A 23,849-nucleotide genomic window follows, 5' to 3' on the forward strand; every position below is an offset into this window, starting at 1 on the left:
CCCTAAATATACTAGGTTTTTGGCCTTTGTTGGTTGCTGGGTGTGAAGGGTGAAGGGAAGAACCACATTTAAAAAGGAGTCTTCTCCTTTTGTTGTTGTTGTTAGCTTCCCTTGAGGCAATCTCAACTTATGGTAACCCTATGGATGAGACATCTCCAGGAAGCTCTGTTCTCCGCTGCTCTGCTTAATTCCTGCAACTCCATAAAACCCATGACCTCCTTAATAGAGTCCATCCATCTGGCATGTGGCCTTCCTCTCTTTCTACTTCCCTCCACCTTTCCCAGCATTATTGTCTTTTCCAGTGAGTCCTTCCTTCTCATGATGTATCTGAAGTACAACAGCCTCAGTTTGGTCATCTTGGCTTCCAGGGAGATATCTGGCCCAACCTGCTCCAGGACTCATTTGTCTTGTTGGCTGTCCCTGGGATCCTTAGCACTCTTCTCCAGCACCACATCTCAAACAAATTGATTTTCTTCCTATCTTCTTTGATAACTGTCCAGCTCTCACATCCATACACGATAACAGGGAAAACAATGGCTTATATGATTCTAACTTTTGTGCTCAGTTGTACATCTTTGCTTTTTAGAATACAGTGTGCCCACGCCATGCGCAAGTGCATTTTACGCAGCTTCCAGCTTATGCAGAAGCCACTTGGGAGGAAAACAATGGTGCACGCGCCCATGACCGCTTTACCACATGCACGAACCCCATTATTTCCTATGGGGCTTGAGTACAGGCAGATTTTCCCTTATGCAGGGGGATCCTGAAGGAATCCCCCGCATAAGGAGAGGGCCCACTGTACTTTCCAGTTCTTTCATAGCCACCCTCCCCATTTGCAATCTTCTTCTGATTTCCTGACTGCAGTCTCCATTACTATCAATGTTTGATCCCAGGTATGGGGGTTCTTTTACTATTTCTATTTCATCCTTTTCTAGGTTGAACTTGTGAAGGTCCTCAGTGGTCATTATTTTGGTTTTCTTTATGTTCAACATTAAGCCTGCCTTGGCACTTTCTTCCTTGATCTTCTTAGCAGTTGTTCCAGGTCTGGGAGATTTTCTACTAATATTATAGTGTCATCCGCATATCTTAGATTGTTGATATTCCTTCCTCCTATTTTCACTCCTCCTTCTTCTGTGTCCAACCTGCTTTTCTTATAATATGCTCTGTTGAACAGACAGGGTGAAAGGTCTTGTCTGACCCCTTTGCCAATTGGGAACCATTCTGCTTTGCTTAGGTCCTGTAAATTCATACTTGTGACCTCCCTGGTTAAATTTATCCATCTAGCTTGTGGTCTTCCCCTCTTCAATATGACATCTTTCCAAATATTTAAGCATGACTATCATATCTCCTCTTAACCTTCTCTTCTCCAGGCTAAACATACCCAGTACAATACACTTTATTTCCATTTCACTCTGTGGCATGTGGAAATCATTCACATGTGTCAATGAGCATTCAGTTCGGTGCACATACATGGGTGAACTAGCCTGTGTTGCATGCACAAATGTGTGTCTTTCCTGAAATTTAAAAGATTGAGCTACTCATATGTGTAAATTTCTGTTAAGGCAGCCAGGCTGCTAGATTACTTATCAGTAACAGTGCTGAGTTATTTGACGTTGTGATGGTACTGAATTAGATTGCTAAAGTGCAACCTTTACAATCTGTCACTTTTCCAGATCTTTTAAGTGCCACTGATATCACCCTGGAAATTTCAATCACCAGAAAGGGCCTGGCTTTGGAAATTATTGATGTCCCTAATATGGTAATATGTCACAGCAACAATGACATTTTTGTATAGATCTCAGCTTGTGCGGGTATTAAAGGAAATGAAATGGGAGATAAAGCAGTCAAGAAGGCTTCCCAAAATAATTCAAAAGATCTAAATACTTCAAAGATTAGAACACACACACACACACACACTTCAGCCAAGAAACAACACACAGGGCTCCTAAGTGAAGTAAAATATGTGAAGGTTAAAAAGGGTAAAGAGATTTGCATTATAGTTCTATGTGACTGTATGACTTACAGTTCATTTCTTAGCCTATGGCCTTCTGCTCAGAAGTAAACCTCATGGAGTTTAATGGGGCATAATCCTAGGAAAGTGTGGACTTGGTTTTTGTATTATTCTCAATTTTACTGTGTTGATAAATGGGGAAAATATGCCTGATTAATGGCTGCAAAAGGTTAATCCATTATAATTACTTTGGAAAAAAAAAATCTCACCTGAAGAGCAAGATTGATTAAATACAAATGTGCTATTATTTGTCAACTGACAGATGGACATGGAACATTTTAAAAGATACGTAAACATTCCCTTTGAATTTCTCTTAGTAGTATCTTTGAGCTTACTTTACTGTTGCAAAGTGGACAGAGGCTGTGTATTACTTCCCCCGCCAATTGTACAAGGTATACTTCAGTTAACAAAGCAGATGTTTTTCTGGGCATAACTGCATTAACAAAAATCGGTACCAAAGGCAGAAACAAGCTTGTTTTCTACTGATCCAGAGATTAGGACCCGGAGCAATGGATGCAAGCTACAGGAAAAGAGATTCCACCTCAAAATTGAGAGAAACTTCCTGACAGTAAGGGCTGTTCGACAGTGGAACAAACTCCTTCCTCCGAGTGTGATGGAGTCTCCCTCCTTAGAGGTCTTTAAGCAGAGGCTGGATGGCCATCTGTCAATGCGGATGCTTTGACTGAGAGTTCCTGCATGGCAGAAAGGAGTTGGACTGGATGGCCCTTGCGGTCTCTTCCAACTCTATGATATTCTATGGAGGAGCTATTGTTAGCATTCCCTACACAACTCTCACTAAATAAGGGTTTCATATTTTCATATTTGATGCCTAGCATCAGGCATGTTTTATGAGAGATCACAATGCACAATGCTAGGATGTTACATGTGTGAGAAGGCAAACTGGAATGAAGTTTGCACATCTGATAACTTTAAAAACAGGATTGGTCTGAAAAATGCAGAAAGATGGAACGAAGAGTACTTGGGATCCATCTCCTTGGAAAATCATTCTCATGGGAGTTGCCTTTAAACATTGCTATCCTTCTGGAAGACAGCATGCTTTTAAGAGACATCAGCCTTTCAAATTTTGTTTTACCTTGCATATCCAAAGTCACCTTGTGGTTGTCTCCCTTTGCCAATTTTGTCCTGTCCAGTCTTATCAATCTTCATCATTTTAAATGGGGTATGAAAATAGCAGCTTGTAACTGCTTCCAACACTATCTGTGAGATTCCATCCTGATTATAATTCAACCAGAGTACATACAACTAAAATAATTATGTGTTTCCACCATTTTTTTAAAAGGATAAAGTGTATTTATTTAAAGCAGTGATTTCCAAAGTGGATGGTACTGCCGCCCTGGAGGCAGTGGAAAAAATGGATGGCACAGAGCCTTCTGTCCAAGTATTGATATGAAAGAAAGACAAGAAGAACCAGCAGCCTTTAGCACCATGGTGGGGATGAGGGTCGCATGAAACATCTTTTCAGGGTACCTTAAAACCACTGCGCAGCCCTGTTGATCACTTCATGGACTGTTATCAACCACTCTTCGCTTGCCAATGTGAGATCACTCCCATGGTGCCATTTTGGGACAAAGTGACTTACTGGAGTGAGGAGCTAGAACATGTGGCAGCAGAAGTGGCAGCAAAAGAGCTTTCAAATTTGTGACCCTGCTTGAACTTCATGAGCTTTGCCAGGACTTGGCTGGCAGGTCGGACAGGCTGAAAGAAAAGGCAGCAGAAGAAACAATCTTTGTGACTTCAATGTATGGGGATGGCAAATTTTTGAGGGAGAAGTATATAGAGTTGATTCTTTGAGTCTGTTGCCTTACTCAGATTGAGAATATTTCCTTGTGAATGAAAAAAATAGGAAGCCAGCTGCACCTAACTCAACCCTGGCAAAGGATTGAGAGTCCTTCCTCACCAGAGAGAAGCTTCTCTCTTTGCACCTGGTCACTTTGGGAGAGGCAACCAAGCAGCTGGTTGAAAAGTGACCGAAAAGTCTCTTGCTCATGCAGGGTTTTGTTTTGTTTTTTGGTTTTTTTTGCTGTTGACCCCTATTCCAACAGTACATATACAGATGCCTTGGTCTTAACCTGTGTACTGACAGACCTGTGCCACAACCACAACTGTGCTTAAGAGGTCCTATGGTCAGTGCATAGGACTAAGACACTGGAAAATCAAATACACATTGAGTCAAATGAGAAATCATCTACCAGGGACAGGGGGAGGTGGTGTATGTATGCTTCATTCATGCAATTTATAGATCTCCAGGGGAAGTGAAAACTTGACCTTTGACATTCTTGGTAATACAGACCAGTTACTAAAGCAATAACTAGATTGTTCATCCCTAGTGCTGAGACTTGTGTTCTTCTTTGTGCAAGTTTAAATCAAATGCCTGTCATTACTGTCACACCCATTCAGGCACCTGATCACTGTTGCAACAACAAAGCACTCCCTTTCTCATTTTGGAGTAGCTGAAGGCCAAAGATCAAAGCCAGACTAGCAATTACAAAGGTGATTTCCCCATCCCATTTTTGTTTCTGCCCTGAAATGAATTCACTGAACACCTTACATATGCCACAGGGTATCTGGACACAAGAAAATTAGGATCTAAATTAAAGAGGGTCAGAGGACTGAGGAACTAAAAGAGACTGTCTAAGATGATGTGAACATACGGTAAACACTTTTTGGACTAATCATTTAAGCCTAAATCAATCCCAGATGTTCCCATTTGCTGAAGGTACCTTATCACCATTCCTGACCAAAACATGTAGCTCAGTATTATAGAACCACCCTTCAAAACAGCAGATCGTCATCATCAACAGAGGCTCTGAGCTACAACCATAGTAGAATAAACTTCTAGTTGGGAAGGAAGACAAGTCCCAACTGTACAATGAAGACAATAGCTTTATGGTATTATATGGTGAAGGCATGCTATCGCTCTGATATCTCTACAATAACTTGTCACTTGTTCTGCTGTTTTCCAATAATCTATAATCTAGTCAGGTTGCCTTTTCTTGGTAGGACCTTCCTGTCCTCATTCTTGGAGGCAACATATCATGCCACAGTAAGAAATGTAAATTTTAATGCTGCAATGCTGGCATGCATATCACACACACACACACACACACACACACACACACACACACACATATATCAATATCAGAGCCTAGGTTGTTAAGATAGGAGATGGCCAGGTCTGCCTTATATGCCATACAAACTTTTTTCATTTGAAAATCAGTGCTGCACACTGAATTTATTGCAATAATTCATAGCATACCATCACCAGTAAGCAAGTTTTTGTAGAGCAGAAGTATCTGACCAGGACCTAACACTTGCCTCCTAAGTGCTAAAAAGTGTGTAACTTTTTAGCACAGTCACATTCTCCATAGTTGGCTTAAAATTGGCAACAGAGATCAAGAAGTATCCTTTGGAGTTGTTTTACCAAGCACTTCTAAAAGAGAAATGGAAAGATCATTTCAATTTAAAATACATCCTTAGACATTTCCTTTGCCTTCTACACCACTCTGTTACAGCAATAGTTGGTTCTCACAACGCTGAAAATGCTGTTAAAAAGTTTGTTGTTGTGTGTCTTCAAGTCATTTCTGACTTATGGCAACCCTAAAGGAAACCTCCCACTGGGTTTTCATGGGAAGATTTCTTCAGAGGGGGCTTGCCATTGCCTTAGGCTGAGAGTATGTGACTTACCCAGTGAATTTCTATGGCTGAGTGGGGATCTGAACCCTGGCCTTCCAGAATCCAGCACTCAAAACACTACACCATGCTTTCTCTATAAGAAAGTATATCTTAACATTAATGTGGTGCTAAACAATTGCTGTGTATTGCAGATCAGTCCAAGCTTCAACCTCAGCAAAAGGAAAATCCATTACTACCTGTCCCAGTATTTGCCAGTGCAATGAAAAACACCAATTACTTTACTGCCACGAAATGTTTGATGTCATCTTTACATTTCATTGTTAACAATACAAGGCATGAACATTTGAAAAAAGATGTTTACAGGCTCTTTCCAACAAATTTGATTATTAAGGACACAACAATTTTACATTCAAGGCTTCTGGAAAATGTAAGGGCCAATAAGTGCATTCTTTTTTTAAAAAAAAAAATCAAAACTTTGCTATTGCAGGCACTGTGTTTCAACAATATCCAGAACCAGGCCACTTTCTTGATGGCAGACAGAACAATCAAAGTGGACCAGGTACAGAAGCTGAACTAGATCCATCCACTCTTTGGCTTCCTTTCACTTTGGCAGATATTATTTGCCACCCCAATACAAGCTCTGGATAGTTTAAAACAACAATTCTTAAAAAGAATTCTTCTTTGTCCTCAGAATATGTTTCTCAGAATATCTCAAGTGTCCATGACAAAAATATTTCTTTGCATAAGCCCTGGGCGCAGATACTTAACCTCCTTGAAAAGGCAGCTTTAACTCAGTAGGCCTCACATTACTGTTGTAAGTAGATTTAACACTCAGTGATGGAGGGCTGGCCAGAAGCAGATGGGAGCCAACAGAGTACACAGCTAGGGAGATATGGGCTGCTGCTGATCTTCTCCAAACAGGCACCACAGAGGCCAATATGAGACTTAAAAACAAAAACAAAGAATAGAAAAAAACACACACAGTGTACTAAGTATCTCAGTACAGACTGGTCTTCTTCATGATCCGCAAGAACTCCTGCTCATTGACTTCCCCATCTCCATCCCTGTCAGCTTCATCAATCATTTCCTGCAAGATGAAAAGGAATCAAAGACAAAGCCGCATGACCTAAAGAAATAGATGCAGAAGCAAAGGAAAAACACACACTTTTCTCATTAACAAGAATCCCAAAAGCAGGAGTTTGGAAATGTTAATTTTTTGGATTGTAATTCCCAGCAGCTCCCAGCTGGTATGGCTAGACAAGAGAGCAACTTTTTCAGGCTCTGTACCCAAGTGGATGAATGTACACTTGTCTTTCAGACCCACCTAGCTCCCAGTGCTCACCCATCTGTATATTGGCATATGGTACATCTATCATATTGTTTCCTAGTTGCTAGCTTGGGGAAATTCTTATGGAGCTCTTTACAACTCATGCAGAATCTGGAATAATTTTATATTGACAAACTGGGGTATGGTAATAAAATGTATCATCCCAAACATTAAAAATGAAGTGTATTGCATCAGCCAAGATCTTTGTAGAATGTTATGGCTCCCCTCACTCCACTTTGCAACATATCCCTTTTTACAGGACTCTCCAAATGTTCTGGAATTCAATTTTCAGAAGGCCCAGCCAGCCTTGTCAATAGTAAGGGACTGTGGGAGATGTAGGCCAATCTGGAGAGGTAAAGATTTCTTACCTCTATTTTGTTCACAAGTTCACAGTCCATAACAAAAGCATTTGTCTTTTGTGTAATGTCTCTGGCTTTAAAAAAAAATAGCAACCTGACAAGTGAAAATTAGAGAGGTGACCCCCGCACTGAGAAAGCAGTTTAACTGGAAGCCATGACATAAAGGATAATCATAGATTTTTCATTTCTTGAGTTGTTACAGAACTAGATATAGAAGATTCAATGCATTTTTAACCACAGTAAGCTTTCAAAATCCTTAAATTCTATAGTTTAACCAGTGGCTCAAGCCTATGTGAACAGGCACACTTTCCAAACCTGCAATTCCTCATCTGTAAGAGTCTCCCCCAGTTCTTTGGCCACACGCTTGAGGTTTTTGAAAGAGATTTTGCCAGTCTCATCATCGTCAAACAGTTTGAAGGCTTTAAGAATCTCCTCTTTTGAATCTTTTTCAGCCTTACCAAAAAAGAAAGAAAGAAAGGATAACATTCACAGACAATTTGCAGTCAGATATTGTCAACAGGGTGAAATGAGAAATTTTTGTTTTTTCTATCCATGTAAGAAACACAACTTTAGTTCTTTATCAGAGTGCATGGCAAGTTGCAGAATTTCATAAACAAAAGAGATACTATCTTTTATGGCAAATTATCCCCTGACTGAATGGCTGGATTAAAGGGGTTGTCTATAAAAGTGTGCCTATGGCTAATCTGTAGACTGCCTCACAACTGGAAAAAAAAAAGTTCCTACTCCTGAAAGCAATGTGGAAGCCTGACATCTAGATTTACAACAGACACAGACCTCTTTAAACGTATACATTCTGCACATTCAATGCAAAAATTATAGTGAGGAAATCAAGATCTCTTTAATCCTTCCCAAAGACATTAGCAAAAGGCCAAGACGATGGCAGCTGCAACAGGCCTACTTACCATTTTCTGGGTCATTACACTTAAGAAATCCCCAAAGGTAATCTTTCCAGTTCCTTCTTTATCAATGTCTAAGATCATTTTCTTGATCTCATCTTTCTTAGGTTCAAACCCAAGGGCCCTCATGGCAACCTGCATACAACAAAAACAGGCTGAAATCTTAGCAGTAAAACAAATGGTAAACATCAGACATACAGTAAGACACAAAACCAATGCACTTGAGAGAAGTGGTCAGGCAACATTCTCATTAGCAGACTCTGAAATGTGTGAGTGTCAGGACAAGAGAAGGAGGTTTTATTGGTGTACTTGGAACAGACCTCCTAAAACCACAGCAAGCTCCATCTAAAAAGGGTGGGAAGGAGTGCACAAGTTTCCAACCCTTCTTCTGATCTTATATTGCTAACAAAAATTACTTTTCCATGAGACTGGAGACAATAAGGATCAACTAGTGATCTTTGATAACAGGAGCAAAACTAGTAACAGGCAGATTCCAGGGTAAGACATTCCTAACTTGGCAGATGGGGTCTTTATGTCTCATGTCTGATCAATAAGCTTAGACTCAGCTCTGCATGGGAAAGCAGATCAAATAAACAACTGCCTTGAAATAAACTAAAGCTCTACTAGAGCTTGGAAAGGCTACACCACACTGCCATGGCAGCCACTGTGAGTGTATGTCAGCGTATGACTCCCTGTAGCTTGAGGGGTTGCTTGGGCATTTTTTTCTACTCCTTTGGGTTTGGAGACGCTTCAAAACAAGGGTTGCAAGTGCTGTAGATATTCAATGTTTCACCTGTCTTTCTGTTAATGTTTGGTAAAAGGCCATCTAAACTTGCTATGAAGTTCCCTTTTCAGCAACGGATGGAGCGTACCCTTTAGTAGACTAGCTACTCCTCCTGTCTCAGAAACATTTGTCACAGGTAAGTCTCTTACTTGTGAAGGAGAGGAGCATCTCCCACTTTCAGGATAAAAAAGCTCCCTTTACAATATGATAGGTTAAACTTCAGAAGAAAAACTACAAATGATACTTTGCAATTATAACACTTACAGGAAGAACAATGTAAATTAACCACCTCCTTACCACAGTAAGGACATAGTTCTTTTGGTGCAATAAAAATAGTTCTTTTGGTGTGAATACGGAATCAAGTGTTACAGAATCCTTATTAAAGTTGCACAACTTTTCTCTGACTGGAAGAGCTCCATACGTTTGGTGGTCATCACCCAGAATGCAAATGTGATGACCACCAAAAACACCACAAGAGATACTCCAAACCAGTTTTTCTTGAAGGTTCAAGAAAAGACCTTTAAGGAGTAGATATACATTCCACAAGGGAAAATGGGGCATTGCAAGAGATTTTAGAGCTATGGCATCCTTTATAAACTCATTCATATGAAGGTGACAAGTAACAGAAACACATCCCAACTTTTGAAAGACAGAGGATACAGCTGCAAACTGATGTTTTAAAATGGTAGGTTTCGAGCCTTTCAAGCCTTTATCAAACCTTGATTGCAAAAAGGATAAAACAGTGTGGATGGTGGCATCCTTACAACATTTTTACTGCAGCAGTGACAGAAAACTTTGTACATCAGCTCACATACATTTAGATCTAAGGCTCCATAAACTGCCAGATTCATGTGAATCACCTTATCTTCATGGCTGTAGATGGCGCTAGACTGCCATCTCTGAAGCCATAAAAGCAGTAAGCTTAGGTAGCTTGTTAAACTTATCAAGTTACCTAGAAGTGGGATATCACCCAACATCTCTTTGGTCCATCTGATGGGGAAAAGGGGCACAGGCATAAAGGGATAGGTAGGGTTTTTTTTTGCTACAACTCCAAGAATCTTCCCAATGATAGCAGGGAGATTCTGGGATATTCAACCCATAAAGTAACTTTCACAAGCTTTGTCTGGAGCAATCGCTTTAGCTTTTATAGTGCCAGGGTTGTTCAGGAACTTCCAATGCAATTTTCTACTCAAAAGTAAACCCCACTGACTTCAATGGGACTTACTCCCAGGTAAGGGTGTAAGTCCTGCAGCTTGCCTTCAGCTCTTTCACATCGATGTTCCCGGTCCCATCGGTATCAAACAGATCAAAGGCCTCCCGAATCTCCTGTTTCTGCTCTTCAGTGAGCTCAGTTTTGGGGGCTGCTTTCTTCCTCTGAGCTGGAGCTCCCAATGACGGCTTTTTGTAGCTGGTGGCCTTAAAACATCAAAGACAGGAGGGGAAAGAATGTTAAAAGACAGCCTTCCTGAGCAGTTCCTTCCTGATTATTCTGAAGATGTTCCCCTTACTTTTCAATCCCACCCCCCCCCCCCTGATGCCTTGTAGAAAATGTCAGGGAGAGGGGAATATAGCTGTCTGATAGTACTAAGTTCTCTACAGACCTTTTACATTTTATAAACTTTTTATATGTAGAAATCTGTTTCTAAAAACCCTAATTGTTTCTTTCTTGCAGAGAAATATGGGTGCAAACATTTTTCGTTACAGAATAGTTCCATGTCAACATCATTGGCTAGAATGTTTTAAAAGGACTGGGTCTTGGAGGAAACCGATCTTTCCGGTTTTGCTTTCCACGGGAGAAATGTCTAAATAAGGATCAGGCAGCATTTCAGCAACAATGCTTCCTGGAGAAAGGGACAGCAAACAGCTGTGTCTGCTTTTTCATTGAGTTATAGTCCTTTGGGGTCTCTAAAGCTGTGGCATCTCTCAAATGCAGACAGCTATTGCAGAGCATGAGACAGTCCTTCAAAGCTACTGGATGGCTTTCAGCTGTAACAAAGGTCCAAAACACACTTCAGAAATAAGTGAGGCCGCTTTACCTGCCCTGGCGCAGTGCTAGAAAATCCTGGGAATTGTAGTTTACTGTGGCACCGGAGCTCTCTGACAGAGAAGGCTCAATGTCCCACAAAACTAGAATTCCCAGAATTCCCTAGTGCTCAGCCAGGGCAGTTAAAGCGGTCTCAAACTGGATTGTTTCTGCGGTGTGTTTTGGACCAATGTGACCTTTGTACAAAAGGCTATGAAGCCATCCTAGTACAGTATCCCTATTTCTGATGGAGAACCTCCTTGGAGAACGTTTGGAAGTTATCCATGCAACGATTAGTACCTGACAGTTTTAAACCACCATTATATTAAACTGGAATTTGGAAAAGCTACTTTTTAAACTACAGCCATTACAATCCTCCTGCCAGCTTGAGGACATGCTGCCTTACTTTGGAGAAAGGCAGTATGTAAATCAAAAACAAATAAACAAACTGACTCAGCATGGGACTGTGAGAGTGGAGACCATGTAAACCCAATGGATGATCCTGAGCAAGTCGCATTCTCTCAGCCTCAGGGAAGGCAATGGCAAACCCTCTCTGAAGAAATTTGCCAAGAAAACCCCATGATAGGTTCGGCTTAAGGTCTCCTTAAGTCGGAAACAACTTGAAGGCACACAACAGCAAAGTAGAGAGGAAGATAGACTCAATTAGGGAGACCATGGTCCTGAATCGACAACAGTTAAGCAGAGCATTGCCTTTTTCACTTGCTGCACTGCGTTCCTCGACCCGTCTCCCTAAATGTCTGCAGACTATCTCTTCTAGCTTCAAATCCTTTCTCCTTCTCTGAAGCATTTGGAACTGAAGTTTAATATAGTTTTAAATGTTTAGCTTTGTCGTATGTATTACCTGTTTGCTTGGTTTGTTTTAGTTTTGTACTATAATTGAATAATTCACTTAATTACTGAAGAGTTTCATACTTTGTGACTTTCAGATCGTATGCCATTGGCAGGTTTTAATGCTGAATTGACGATGTCTGTAAAGTGCCATGTACATGTTATGGTGCTATATACATAAACATTAATAACAGTAACAACAACAGTTTAGGGCAGGAGGGCTTGAACGTGTCTAATCTTCAGGGTTGCTATGAGCTGAGGTTGATGATGGGGCTGTTAACAACAACAACCAAGAGAGAAGGGCTCCATCTCAGCCTCCTCACTGTGCCTTCAAGTCCTTTCTGAGTTATGGAAACTAAGGGCCCAAACAGACAGGCCAAAATAAAGCTGCTTTGGGTCACTTTGGAGGTATGCTGTTTAAATGATGCATGAGGAGGCCAGAAGCCATGCTAAAGCCACTCTCCACTCCTAAGGACCGGAGTGCAGCTTTGGCGCAGCTTCTGGCCTCTTAAGATGCGTGTGTCATTTAAACAGCATACTTCCAAAGTGACCTGAAGCAGCTTTATTCTGCCCTGTCTGTAAGGGCCCTTGGGCAAACTGAGAGCCAGCATGGTGCAGTGGATTGAGTGTTGGACTATGACTCTGGAGACCAGGGTTCGAATCCCAGCTCAGCCATGAAACCCAATGGGTAACACTGAGCAAGGCACATACTCTCAGCCTTAGGGGAAGTCCATGACAAACCCTGTAGAACCATATAGAGCTGAGAGATACCACAAAGGCCATCTAGTCCAACCCCATTCTTCCATGCAGGAACTCTCCATCAAAGCATCCCCAACAAATGGCCATCCAGCCTCTGCTTGAAGATCTTCAAGATGGGAGACTCCACTATACTCTGAGGGAGTTTGTTCCACTCTTAACAGCCCTTACTCTCAGGAAGTTCCTCCTAATGTTCAGGTGGAATCTCTTTTCCTGGAGCTTGCATCCATTGCTCCGGGTCCTGTTCTCTGGAGCAGCAGAAAACAAGCTTGCTCCCTCCTCAATATGATATCCTTTCACATATTTAAACAGGGCTATCATATCACCTCTTAACCTTCTCTTCTCCAGGCTAAACATCCCCAGCTCCCTGAGTCGTTCCTCATAGGGTTTCATGGTTTCCAGACCCTTCACCATTTTAGTCGCCCTCCTTGGGACACATGACTCCAGTTTCTCAACATCCTTTTTAAATCGTGGTGCCCAGAACAGGACACAATATTCCAGGTGGGGCCTGACCAGAGCAGAATAGAGTGGCACTGTTACTTCCCTTGATCTAGACGCTATACTTCTATTGATGCAGCCTAAAATCGCATTGGCCTTTTTCGCTGCTGCATCGCACTGTTGACTCATGTTCAATTTGTGGTCTACTGGGACTCCCAGATCCCTTTCACACTCATAAGTCTCTTGTTCAGCCAGGTGCCGCCCATCCTATAGCTCTATATACCTGCCTTCAGACTGACCAGGAGCTCACAAGATGGACGCCTCATTTGCATAAATTAGCATATGCAAAACATACCCTCCCACCCAGACCCCTGGTTTCCTCCCCTTCCGAGAAAGGAAGGAAGGAAGGAAGGAAGGAAGGAAGGAAGGAAGGGTCCCTTATTGAACAGTAGCCCCGCAATGCCTCAGCCGCACTGACCATCCCAAAGCCGATCCACAACAAGCGTCCGACTCCAACCGTCACCACAGCAGCAACGGCCCCGCGCAAGAAAGAGCCTTCCCATTGGCTCCGCCGCCCCACGCGCCCCTCCTAGATGTAAGCCCTTTCGCCATTGGTCCGCGGAGCCCTCGCGCGCAGAGCGCACCCGGCGCCTATTGGGCGAAAAGCGACCCAAACGTTCTGTAGGCGTGGCCTCCTCAATCGGGTTGGATTGCTTCGCTAAAGGGCGGGAGAGCCAATGGCTGAGCGCGGCGAGGCTCGGCCGAGTATCAGCGGAGGGGGCGTGGCATTGGAGGGGCGTGACTTGGATAAAGCCGGGCGGGGATTGGCTGGAGAGGGGATAGCTCCGCCTCCCGAGTCTGGCAGTGTGGTTCAGTTGGAAGAGGCAGCCTCAGGAGAAGGAGCTCTTCTTGTGGCAGTGAGTTCCGCAGGATTGCGTTCTCTTGGGCAAATGAGTCCCTTCATTTAGGTTATTGTCTCCGTAATGTGTGTATTTGTCATCAGTGTGAATGTAGTGATTTATTGTTTATTTGGACTGTTTATACCCCACTCTTCAGGAACAAAGGCTCTATAGTCTTTAATATTTAAGATATATATACACACACACATACATATATATATATATATATATATAACATATATTTATTATATCTTAGGTCTTTCTATAAGTGGTAAAGTAAATAAAAAGTAAGTGTGTGTATATCTTACTGTAGGTATTACTATAGGTTTTATAAGTACTAAATAAATAATGTAATATAGGTGTGTATATATATTATATCTTACTACAGGTCTTACTATAAGTACTAAAGTAAATAAATAAAATAAAATAGGTGTATGTGTATACGTGTGTGTGTGTATATATATCGTACTTTGAGTCTTACTATATATCTTACTCTAAGTGCTAAAGTAAATAAATAAAATAACATAAGTGTGTGTGTGTTTTATATATATACATACACACACATATATATATACATATGTCTATGTTATATTTTACTGTAGGTCATCCTATATGTCTTACTACAAGCCTTACTATAAGTGCTAAAGTAAAGAAATAAAATACTACAAGTGTGTATGTATCTATATATCTATATGTTATATCTTATATCTTACTGTGGGTCATGCTATATATCTTACAACAGGATTTAATGTAAGTAAATAAATAACATAAGTGTGTGTGTGTGTGTGTGTATTACATAATATATATGTTATATCTTACTTATTTCTACCCCTCTCTTTAGCCACAAAGGCTCTCAGAGTGATTATATAGTCATATATATGTATGTATATATATGTGTGTGTGTGTGTGTGTGTATATTTTACACATAAGATCCTGCTTAGCTTCCAAGATCTGATGGGTTCTGGTGCCTTTAGACTATTTAAGGCCATCCCAAGACTGTCTAATGCCCATGTATTTTACTGGGGCCTCAAAGGCTTTTCTGTTTTACTCTCCACACCTGTCGACATGGCTTACTACTACTGTTTTTGTTGTTGTTGTTCTTGTGTGCCTGCAAGTGGTTTCCGATTTTAGGCGACAATCTCCCAGCGTTTCCTTGGCAAGATTTCTTCAGAGGGGATTTGCTTTTGACTTCCTCTGAAGCTGAGAAAGCATGACTTGCCTAAGGTTATCTACGAGTTTCCAAGCCTGGGCTAGAAAGTGGTAGACCTATGCTCAAACCACTACACTCTTTGCTTCACTACTACTAATAGTACAGAAAGTGTGTTTTAATCTTGAGAGAAGAAGAACAGATACATCGCTAAACTGTATGTGGAGAAAGCAGACTCCTAGACATGTATTAATTACAGTAGATGGTACTATTTATGGTTGAGGGAGTTGATGGACTCTCAGCTTACTTACTTCATGTATGTGTTTAAACCTAGGACAGAAAGAGTCAGAGTTGTGGTGTCTCCCTAACAAGCCTATGCCACACAGTCATCAGGATGGCCACCAGAGTGAGACAGGTAAGATGCTTTATTGATCTGGGTCTATTTATCTATTTACATCTTGAACAGATACTTGCCTCTTCCCTTCGGTTGCTTTTGTGTATTGTTATTTTGTTTGTTTATTTTATTTGTGTATTGCTTTTCTCCCAAATTGGGACCCAATGTGACTCCTAAAGAAAGGTCTGCACATGTCTATCTCTTATTACTCTTCTTCACAGGCCAGTAAGAAATGCACCGTAATAGGCGGCTCAGGGTTCTTGGGTCAGCACTTGGTGGAGCGCCTGCTGGAGAGAGGTTACACCGTCAATGTATTCGATATCCGCAAGGGCTTTGAAAACAACAAGGTCCAGTTTTTCCTGGGTGATCTCTGTCGCAAAGAGGTATGGGCCAGTTAATCTGTAGAGTGCGGAAACAGAAACATACTAGCTGGTTGCCACATCTTGTGAGTGATCATGTTGGCATACTGTATATATGCGACTATAAGTATATAAATCAAGGGCAGATTTTGGGGCCACAATTATAGATTTTGATATGACCCATGGATAAGTCGAAGGTAATACCTAGAGAGGCATGTAACAAAGATTTAAGCAAAGGAAAGCAATGCCAAAGAATGTACAAAATTTCAGCAGACATAACTGCTCACATTAAAAGTTGGATGGATGACAGAATAGAAGAGAATCAGTGCTTCCAGGACAGATTATGCTCTTGCTTTTCACCAGGGGATTTCCCCCCCTTTTTAATAAGAGTTAAAGTACAGGACTTACCTTGACCCATGAATTAGTCGATCCAGGTTTTTGGGGTCAATTTGTTGACTAAAATCTCTAGACGTACATATGAGTATATCCAGTAGTTCATTGCCATACTTAGTGCTTATTCACAGAACGTCAATTCTCTGCAGAAGCCATATGCATAAGAATAAAATTTATTCTTAGGGTTGATGAAGTAAAATCTTTTGTGTCTTTTGTTAGCAATGTGATTGGTGCTTTTGTAATGGCTGAGTAGTAAAGTAGCTTGAGAATCCTGTCTTACTGTTTCAGATTTTTTGTAAACTTTGATTTGTGTGTCTGTGTGTGTAACCTTCAAAAATGCATTAAAATGCAAACTCCTCAAAAGGAGGCACCCACATATCCTATTGGTCCTATTGATATGTTTCACGAGCCCAAAGTTGTTGCAAATGTGTACAAACTAAAACTATCCCTGTTTTTTAGCTTACCTCTTAGGGCTATGTTTGCAATACTTTATTTCACCTGAGCAGTCTGATCTTTTCCTCAGATCTATGTGAGGGGTTTCTCCTAGAGACCCTGCATCTAATCTATCCATCTCTTCTCTGCCCCATCCCCAGGATCTGCTTCCATCTTTGCAAGGGGTGATGTTGGTATTTCACTGTGCTTCCCCAGCACCTTCCAGCAACAACCGAGACCTGTTCTACAAAGTCAACTATCTGGGAACAAAAGCAGTAATTGAGGCTTGTAAAGAAGCCGGTGTCCAGGTAAGGGCAAAGCTAGAAATGGAGAGTATTTAACGAAGGCAAGAAAGTGCAGATAAATTCACGAAAGAGGTGTCCTTCATTATCTATCATCCATGATATGGCACTCAACTTTCATGTTCAGTGAGAATCTGCCTTTGGACAAGGGGAATGGGGATGGGCAGCGCAGGGGCTTTGGACCTCTGACTCTACAGTTGGACTTCCTAGGAGCATCTTGTGGGACACAAGATCCTGGACTGAAGCGGTCATGCCTTGAATTAGCCGGACTCTTATACATTTCCAATTATGTATGAATTATTTAATTATTCCTCCTCTCTTCTCAATAATGTTAAGCTGATGTACATGGTCCTCACTTTACCCACTAACCCCCTTTATTATCACAGCACCCCAGTGTAGTAGTTGGCTAGGAGACAGAGTATTGTCATGGTGGAATAGGGACTCAAACTTGGATTTTCTGTTTGTTCAAGTCCAGCATTCTACCTACTATTCCACAGTGGCTCTCCCTATCCTTTGGTAAAACTGCTGTTTTTCTTTCCTCTTTATCTTGTGGCAGAAACTAGTGTTGACCAGCAGCGCCAGTGTTGTCTTTGAAGGCACAGACATCAAGAATGGTACTGAAGACCTCCCGTATGCAAAGAAACCCATCGACTACTATACAAAAACAAAGATTTTGCAAGAGAAGGTCTGGTTGCTCTCCTTTGGCCACTGTTGGCCACTAATAGGATCTTAGGATTTCCCCCTCCTCAGTAATGTCTCCAAAGCCCCCTTTTCTTTAGAACTGAAGTTGCAGTGGTTTATTGGTTGGTATTATTTTGTTTAATTTATTGTTATTTTAACTAGTTATTGTGGTTTTAAATTAGATATGTTGTTTAATTACTTTTTAAGGGGGGAGGGAAATAAACTGTTTTTATGCTGTATGTTATTTTAATGCTGTAAACCGCCCGGATTGGTTCGCCACAGGGCGGTATATAAATAAAAATTTATTATTTATTATTATTATTATAATAGTATTGTGTCTACAATAGGTGGGCACAAAAAATAGAATGGGATCTGCCAGCAGATTGCTGAATGACGTAGACTTCTGGCTTTCTCCTGCCCCAAATATGACTGCTAGAGCTGTGGTTATGCAGATGTATATGTGTGTAGGTCACACATACAGGGATTTAGAAAGCCAGTTTGCTGTAGGCTTTGTATGCTGTAGTAGTTGGTGTTGTACTGGAACTTGGGAGGCCTGGGTTCTAGTCTAGTGAAAATTACTGGCTGATCAGTCATAACTCTTTCTGTTATATTGACCTATGTAACACGGTTGTTGTTGGGAAAGTAGAGCAGGAAGGAGGAGAGCCATGTTTGTCACTTTGAACTCACTGGTGGAAAGATGATGTATACATGATGTATAAATCTAACTACTAAAATAAACCCAACATTTTTGTGGTGGCAAACCTAAGACTGACAGAGTCAAGCCAGGTTTTTTTTTACTAGAATGCTAAACACAAGGGAGATTTTAGTAGGGTAGCCATTTACATGTGAACATATATTTAAACCACTCTTCTTCAAAATGATGATCTGAACAACACTCAATAAGAACCCAAATGGCCACATATTATAAAATATTAGAAATGTAACAACAGTTCAACCACAGAGATCAAGGTAGAGTACTCGGCTCTGTTACTCCCCATGTCTATTCACAATGGCCCTACAAGGTGGGATAGGCTGGGAGAAAGTGTCAAAAAAAACACACCATTAAGTTTCATGGTTCAGTAAGGACTAGGATCTGGATCTCTCAAATCACAGTCCAGTTGCAGAATACTGCATTGCACCTCTGAACATGTGATCAGCCCAGGATTAGGATTTCAGTACCAGAATGAAATTCATCATTGCTTTCACTCAGAAAGCTACTCCTGGCTCTCCTGCCCCCACCATTTCTTATTTCACCTAACTATTTGGAATGAAGGGAGGTTTTTTTTTAAAAAAATGTCTTAATTGTTCAATGGGAGTCCAAATCTCTTATCAATATCTACTGCAAGTCACCTAGAGAACTGCTAGTAGTATATCTTGATCTACCTCCTGGAAGGTCATGTCCCCCTTGAGTTGTAACATCCACTTGAGCCACTCACAATCACCACATCTTAGGACTGTTGTGAAGATAAAACATGGAGGTGAAGAGCTGTGTACACTGCAAGAATTATGGGATACAAATCTAAATAATCTATAACAATGTTATGTGGGATAGCCAAAAGTTTTGGAAAATCCACTCACTTATATCCAGCTTTTTTAAAACACACACGCACTCAGGGCAACATAGGGGATGAGGTAGTCTCCATTTTCACTAAATTACTGCCATGATTAGGATCTGAGATGTGGTCTGGAAAACATTAACAGTTGATGGGAAAATTGAATTTGGACCTCCTCAGTCTGAAGTCCAGTACTACCAATTACACAACATTGTTTTTCCCCTAAAATCCCAAAAGTGTGCGAAGGAATTTGGGGGGGGGGGGAGATTTTTTTTTCTGCTAGTGCCTGGATTGCTTTCCCAAGGCATTCTACAGACTTTTCCATTCTCTGTCTCATTCAGGAGGTGCTGAGTGCCAATGACCCAGAGAGGAACTTCTTCACTGTCGCTATTCGTCCCCATGGCATATTTGGGCCACGGGATCCCCAGATGGTGCCTATCCTTGTTCAGGCAGCCAAGAGTGGCAAGATGAAGTTCATCATCGGGTATGTAAAGTTGGTTGCCTTGAGGTTTGTGCAGAATTTTACTGAACAGGTGGCAGGCCATAGGTTTGTGTTCTCCAGATCACTGTTCCGCATGGCTATATCAGGTGTTTGTGCATGGCCCTTGATTAGCATGGGCCCCATGAAATGTAGATTGGCTTATCATGCTTGGCAGTCCTTATGGTACAACTTAGAACTTGGCTTATTCTGGAACTTGGTTCTTGAATGTTATTGTGGCTGTGAATCAGAAACTTTTTCTCTCTTCTTTTTCTGTAGTGATGGGAAGAACTTGGTGGATTTTACCTTTGTTGAAAATGTGGTCCATGGGCACATCCTGGCTGCAGAGCAACTTCAGAGAGATTCTCCCCTGTGTGGGAAGGTGAGCTTTCCTCCTTCTGTCACACACAACATAAGGCAATGAAGGCAGTCGGGTTCTTCTCTCATCTTTTATGCTGTGCCTCTCTCATCTTCTAATGTTTTCTCATTTGGTAATGTTTTTATAGCTTGAGAATGTTTATTTTTTTTTTCAGTTCAGCTCTCAGAATCCCTCATATTAGCTGATAGATTATTCTGTAAATTACCAGAAAAATAGTAACTTTTCTGTGGGTTTTGCAGTAATAATGTAGCACATGTGGGCCTCCAGAAATTTCTGGACCCCAATAGGCATCATCTTTCACCATTGACTTTTGATGGGCTATAGGGATTACAGTCTGACAACATCTGTAGGGCCACAAATTCACCACTGTCTTATAGACTTCAGTGGCCATAGCAGGCAGCTCAGTTATTTCATTAGTATCCCTCACTTTTTGTCTCTTGACTGTATTTTTTCCCTCATCCCACAGGCATTTCACATTACAAATGATGAGCCAATCCCCTTTTGGGAATTCATGTCTCGCATTCTGACCGGCCTGGGCTACGATGCTCCCAAATACCACATTCCCTACTGGCTAGCCTATTACTTGGCTTTCCTCTTGTCTCTGGTTCTGTTGCTGCTGAGCCCCTTCATCACAGTCAAGCCCACCTTCACCCCCATGCGGGTGGCACTTGCTGGGACATACCACTACTACAGCTGCCAGCAAGCTAAAAAGCACATGGGCTACAAGCCGCTAGTTAGCCTGCATGAAGCAGTGGCAAAGACTATTGAGAGCTACCCTCACCTCCGATGTTCTGCATAGCTATTGAAGACTCAAGAAAACCACAAGAAGCTCTGCCAGATTTGATTTTGGCTATCTGGTCTCTCACCGTTCGCTCTGGCCTCCATGACCAGAGTCTGAAACAACTGTGCCATAGCAGCCACTGCTGGTTGATGTACTGTGACCAGAAGCCTTGACATGGTGTTTGTCTTAGATTACCTGAATCTTATGCAGTTCCTTTAATTTAAATCCTGCAGCAGAGTCAGTTGCAGCATTCCAGCCCTGATTGGCTCTTTACCAGTTCCCATTCAAAGGGAGGTAAAAATGTGACTTACAGATGTTTCTTTGTGATCTAGCCTGATTGTTTCCTACAACTTCTGAATCTAAATACCAGATGGAAGTAGCATTGTGTTTTGATCTAAGATCCTACAAGGAAATAATGGACCATTTCGATGGGAGCTGGAACAGACTGATTTACTTTGATTGTAGCCAAGCATTTTTAAATTACACATTTCCACAGCCTTTCTAAAGAAATCCATAGTTCATTTGTTACCGAAGTGGAAAGACTAGTTCAACAATATTAAAACAACAACTCTGAATCCTTTTCTGGAAGTAACTCCTTGTAAGCTAGTATCTACTTCCAGGAAACCCTCAAATCTGGCATGAACATCAGTTATCAACTTGCCCAAATACAGACAGATGTTTTCTTTCTCAACAAATGCAAGCAACAGGATGTTATTCTTAAAGGCCTGTGTCTGTTGAATTGACATTCTCACATACCAATGGCATTTATGTGTCCCTGGTTTCCATCCCACTAAATGCATCTGAGGAAGTCGACTGAAGTCTACAAAAGCTCATGCTGCCAACTTCTTTCTTTCAGTTAGTCTCAAAGATGCTACAAGATCTCTCTACATATATAGTCAGCTATAAGTCAAAAATTTATGCCCAAAAATTGACCCTAAAATCCTGGGTCGGCTTGTATACGGGTCAGTACAGAAATATTCCCACAATTTACTTACAAGCTATGATACAGTTGCCCAGTCCCATTCCAATTTAAGACATACATGGAAAATATTTTCTGGCAGGGACGAGAGGATTGTGGGGGCCACACTCCAGCTATGGCTGAAGACTACAAGGTGGGGCCAAAATAATGCAGGTTCATAACACCTGGAAGGCTCTGGCTCAGATGGCACTGCCTCCCAGAGAAGGGCAGGGATGGGTGCAAAAGAAAGAAGGGGTTGACATAGGAAAAGAGAGATTCACCAGGGGATTAACAGACTAAATTCAGCAAGGACAGGGGAACAAGGGTGGTCAGAGGCAACAAGTGGCCCATGGGCTGGAATTTTTGCAAGGCTGATATTAGCAATTGGTATTTCTGACATTCCCATTTTCTTTGGAAGTTTTGTAGTACAAGAGTGTAGCCTCTTTAATCAAGGTCCACCCTTATTACATATGTACAGTACATGTACACTGATTTCTGGCCACTAATGGAACAATTTGAAAAAATGCCTGCAGAGATTTCCAAGAAGTGTTTCTCCAAATATTCCTAATGGCAGCCGGTTCTATATTAATATTAACATTAATAGTTCAAATGCAATTGGTAATTCTGAAATTCTTTCCTATTGCTGCGGCTGGTCACAGCCTTTTCTTTGGGGCTTTATGAGTATAGTATGAAAAAGTAGCATCTTTAACCAAGATCTGCTCTATTCTTGTGTTTTATAATATAAAAATTACATATGTACATGGCATTGATTTCTGTACACTTACGGAACAATTTGAAAATCTGCCTGCAAAGCTGCCTCAGGAGAAAATATGAACCTTAGCCTATGGCCATCTCATCTGATCCCAGCCTGTGCCTCATACCTTAAGAAGGAGAAGTATCATGAAAAAAGAAACAGCACGAGGAGGAAGGAGTTAGGAGAACTTGATTTATTTTCTTTGGAATCCCATTTTAAAGATCAATTTTGAAAATAAAAGACCATTGAAAATTGATTCTCCAAATTTGGTGCTAATCCTTTGAGTGTCCCATTGAATTCCCTGCAGAAGTGTTTTTCTCACACATTATATAGCACATTAATACAAAAAAAAAACCAAAACCCATCTCTAAGGATTCTTTATGGTCTGGTATGAAAGGAGGTCCATGGTGGGGGGGGGGGGGTGACACCATGAATTACCGCAGTGGGTGACACCAACTCTGGTGACGCCACATAAGTAAGAAAATCATACTATTTTAAACTAGCCTTTGAATGTCAACCATCTGATGGAGCAGAGTTTTGTGTTACCCCAAATTGTTAGAGGGGATAGGGAACCTGCCTTATTTGTTGGGACAGTAGCAATGGCATGCAACAATCTCCATTCTTTTTTTTTTGTTGTTGTTGCACTGACCTGTTGCATTTTGGCCAAGTTTATTTTTCCTTAGACCAGAGCGCCCTCTTGTGTCTCTCATTGACTCTTGCAGTTTGCTAATTCTTTCTTTCTAGAGATGGAATACAAAAATTCTCTTCCCTGCATTTAATTTTTTTTAAGTCTCAAGTTCTTTCCTTCCAGAATATGAAGAAACCTGAAAACTTTGGTAAATTCTTGTTTAAAAACTCAACTGCAATTCTCTATCTGTGCCAACCAATTGCATTAGATGCATTTCTTTCTAGCATGGTGAGGACCACAGCTGACTTAAATCTGCCTGCCAGGTGACTGTTAAAGAAACCCAGAACCTCTCAGAAAAAAGTGGTAGCATTACTAAATCCTCCAAACCGTTTGCCTTGATGGATGATTATTTCCACTTCTTATTGAATGTGATGGATGCCAATAGAGAATTTCATCTTGATTGGATTTTAATGGATATACCAATATTTTCCAATTCCATCATATTGGAGAGAGAACTTGGTTCTTAAAAGAAAAATCAGCAAAGGAAAAGGTAAAACTGGCAGATTTTTCTGCTCAAGGGAGGGAAGCCTGAA

General features: G+C 41.2%; 2 protein-coding genes across 4 annotated transcripts; one reads left to right on the forward strand and one right to left on the reverse strand.

Moving 5' to 3' along the window:
• Window positions 1-5,954: 5,954 nt before the first annotated feature.
• Window positions 5,955-13,693, reverse strand: CETN2 (centrin 2). Its single transcript, XM_089536556.1, has 5 exons — window positions 13,597-13,693; window positions 10,310-10,468; window positions 8,275-8,403; window positions 7,667-7,804; window positions 5,955-6,752 (listed from the first exon to the last, which is right to left on the reverse strand). The coding sequence occupies exons 1-5, from the start codon at window positions 13,597-13,599 to the stop codon at window positions 6,663-6,665; spliced, it is 519 nt and encodes a 172-aa protein (XP_089392682.1). The 5' UTR covers window positions 13,600-13,693; the 3' UTR covers window positions 5,955-6,662.
• Window positions 13,694-13,998: 305 nt separating this feature from the next.
• Window positions 13,999-22,678, forward strand: LOC149308847 (sterol-4-alpha-carboxylate 3-dehydrogenase, decarboxylating-like). Of its 3 annotated transcripts, none has more exons than XM_089536552.1 (8): window positions 13,999-14,035; window positions 15,499-15,579; window positions 15,780-15,941; window positions 16,904-17,050; window positions 17,601-17,729; window positions 19,620-19,762; window positions 20,036-20,138; window positions 20,602-22,678. In XM_089536552.1, exons 2-8 carry the CDS (start codon window positions 15,559-15,561, stop codon window positions 20,932-20,934), a joined length of 1,038 nt encoding a protein of 345 aa, XP_089392678.1. In that variant the 5' UTR covers window positions 13,999-14,035; window positions 15,499-15,558; the 3' UTR covers window positions 20,935-22,678. The 3 variants fall into 3 exon arrangements, with proteins under 3 accessions (XP_089392678.1, XP_089392679.1, XP_089392680.1); XM_089536553.1 differs by having other exon boundaries at window positions 14,002-14,086; XM_089536554.1 differs by lacking the exon at window positions 13,999-14,035 and adding an exon at window positions 14,058-14,086 and having other exon boundaries at window positions 15,504-15,579.
• Window positions 22,679-23,849: the final 1,171 nt, after the last annotated feature.

Source organism: Sceloporus occidentalis, unplaced genomic scaffold (assembly GCF_023333645.1).
Source record: "Sceloporus occidentalis isolate IW3139 unplaced genomic scaffold, rSceOcc1.0.p SCAF_8, whole genome shotgun sequence".
Taxonomy (NCBI): domain Eukaryota; kingdom Metazoa; phylum Chordata; class Lepidosauria; order Squamata; family Phrynosomatidae; genus Sceloporus; species Sceloporus occidentalis.

What these genes read in the sequence shown, in the direction of transcription:
- CETN2 (XM_089536556.1), bottom strand. An exon ending in GTGTAATGACCCAGAAAATG is followed by an intron (nt 7,805 to 8,274) that starts GTAAGTAGGCCT and finishes TTTTTTGGTAAG; the next exon opens with GCTGAAAAAGATTCAAAAGA. An exon ending in TTACAGATGAGGAATTGCAG is followed by an intron (nt 6,753 to 7,666) that starts GTTTGGAAAGTG and finishes TTCATCTTGCAG; the next exon opens with GAAATGATTGATGAAGCTGA.
- LOC149308847 (XM_089536552.1), top strand. Translation starts at nt 15,559, where the DNA reads ATGGCCACCAGAGTGAGACAG. An exon ending in TGGCCACCAGAGTGAGACAG is followed by an intron (nt 15,580 to 15,779) that starts GTAAGATGCTTT and finishes TCTTCTTCACAG; the next exon opens with GCCAGTAAGAAATGCACCGT. An exon ending in GTGATCTCTGTCGCAAAGAG is followed by an intron (nt 15,942 to 16,903) that starts GTATGGGCCAGT and finishes CCCCATCCCCAG; the next exon opens with GATCTGCTTCCATCTTTGCA.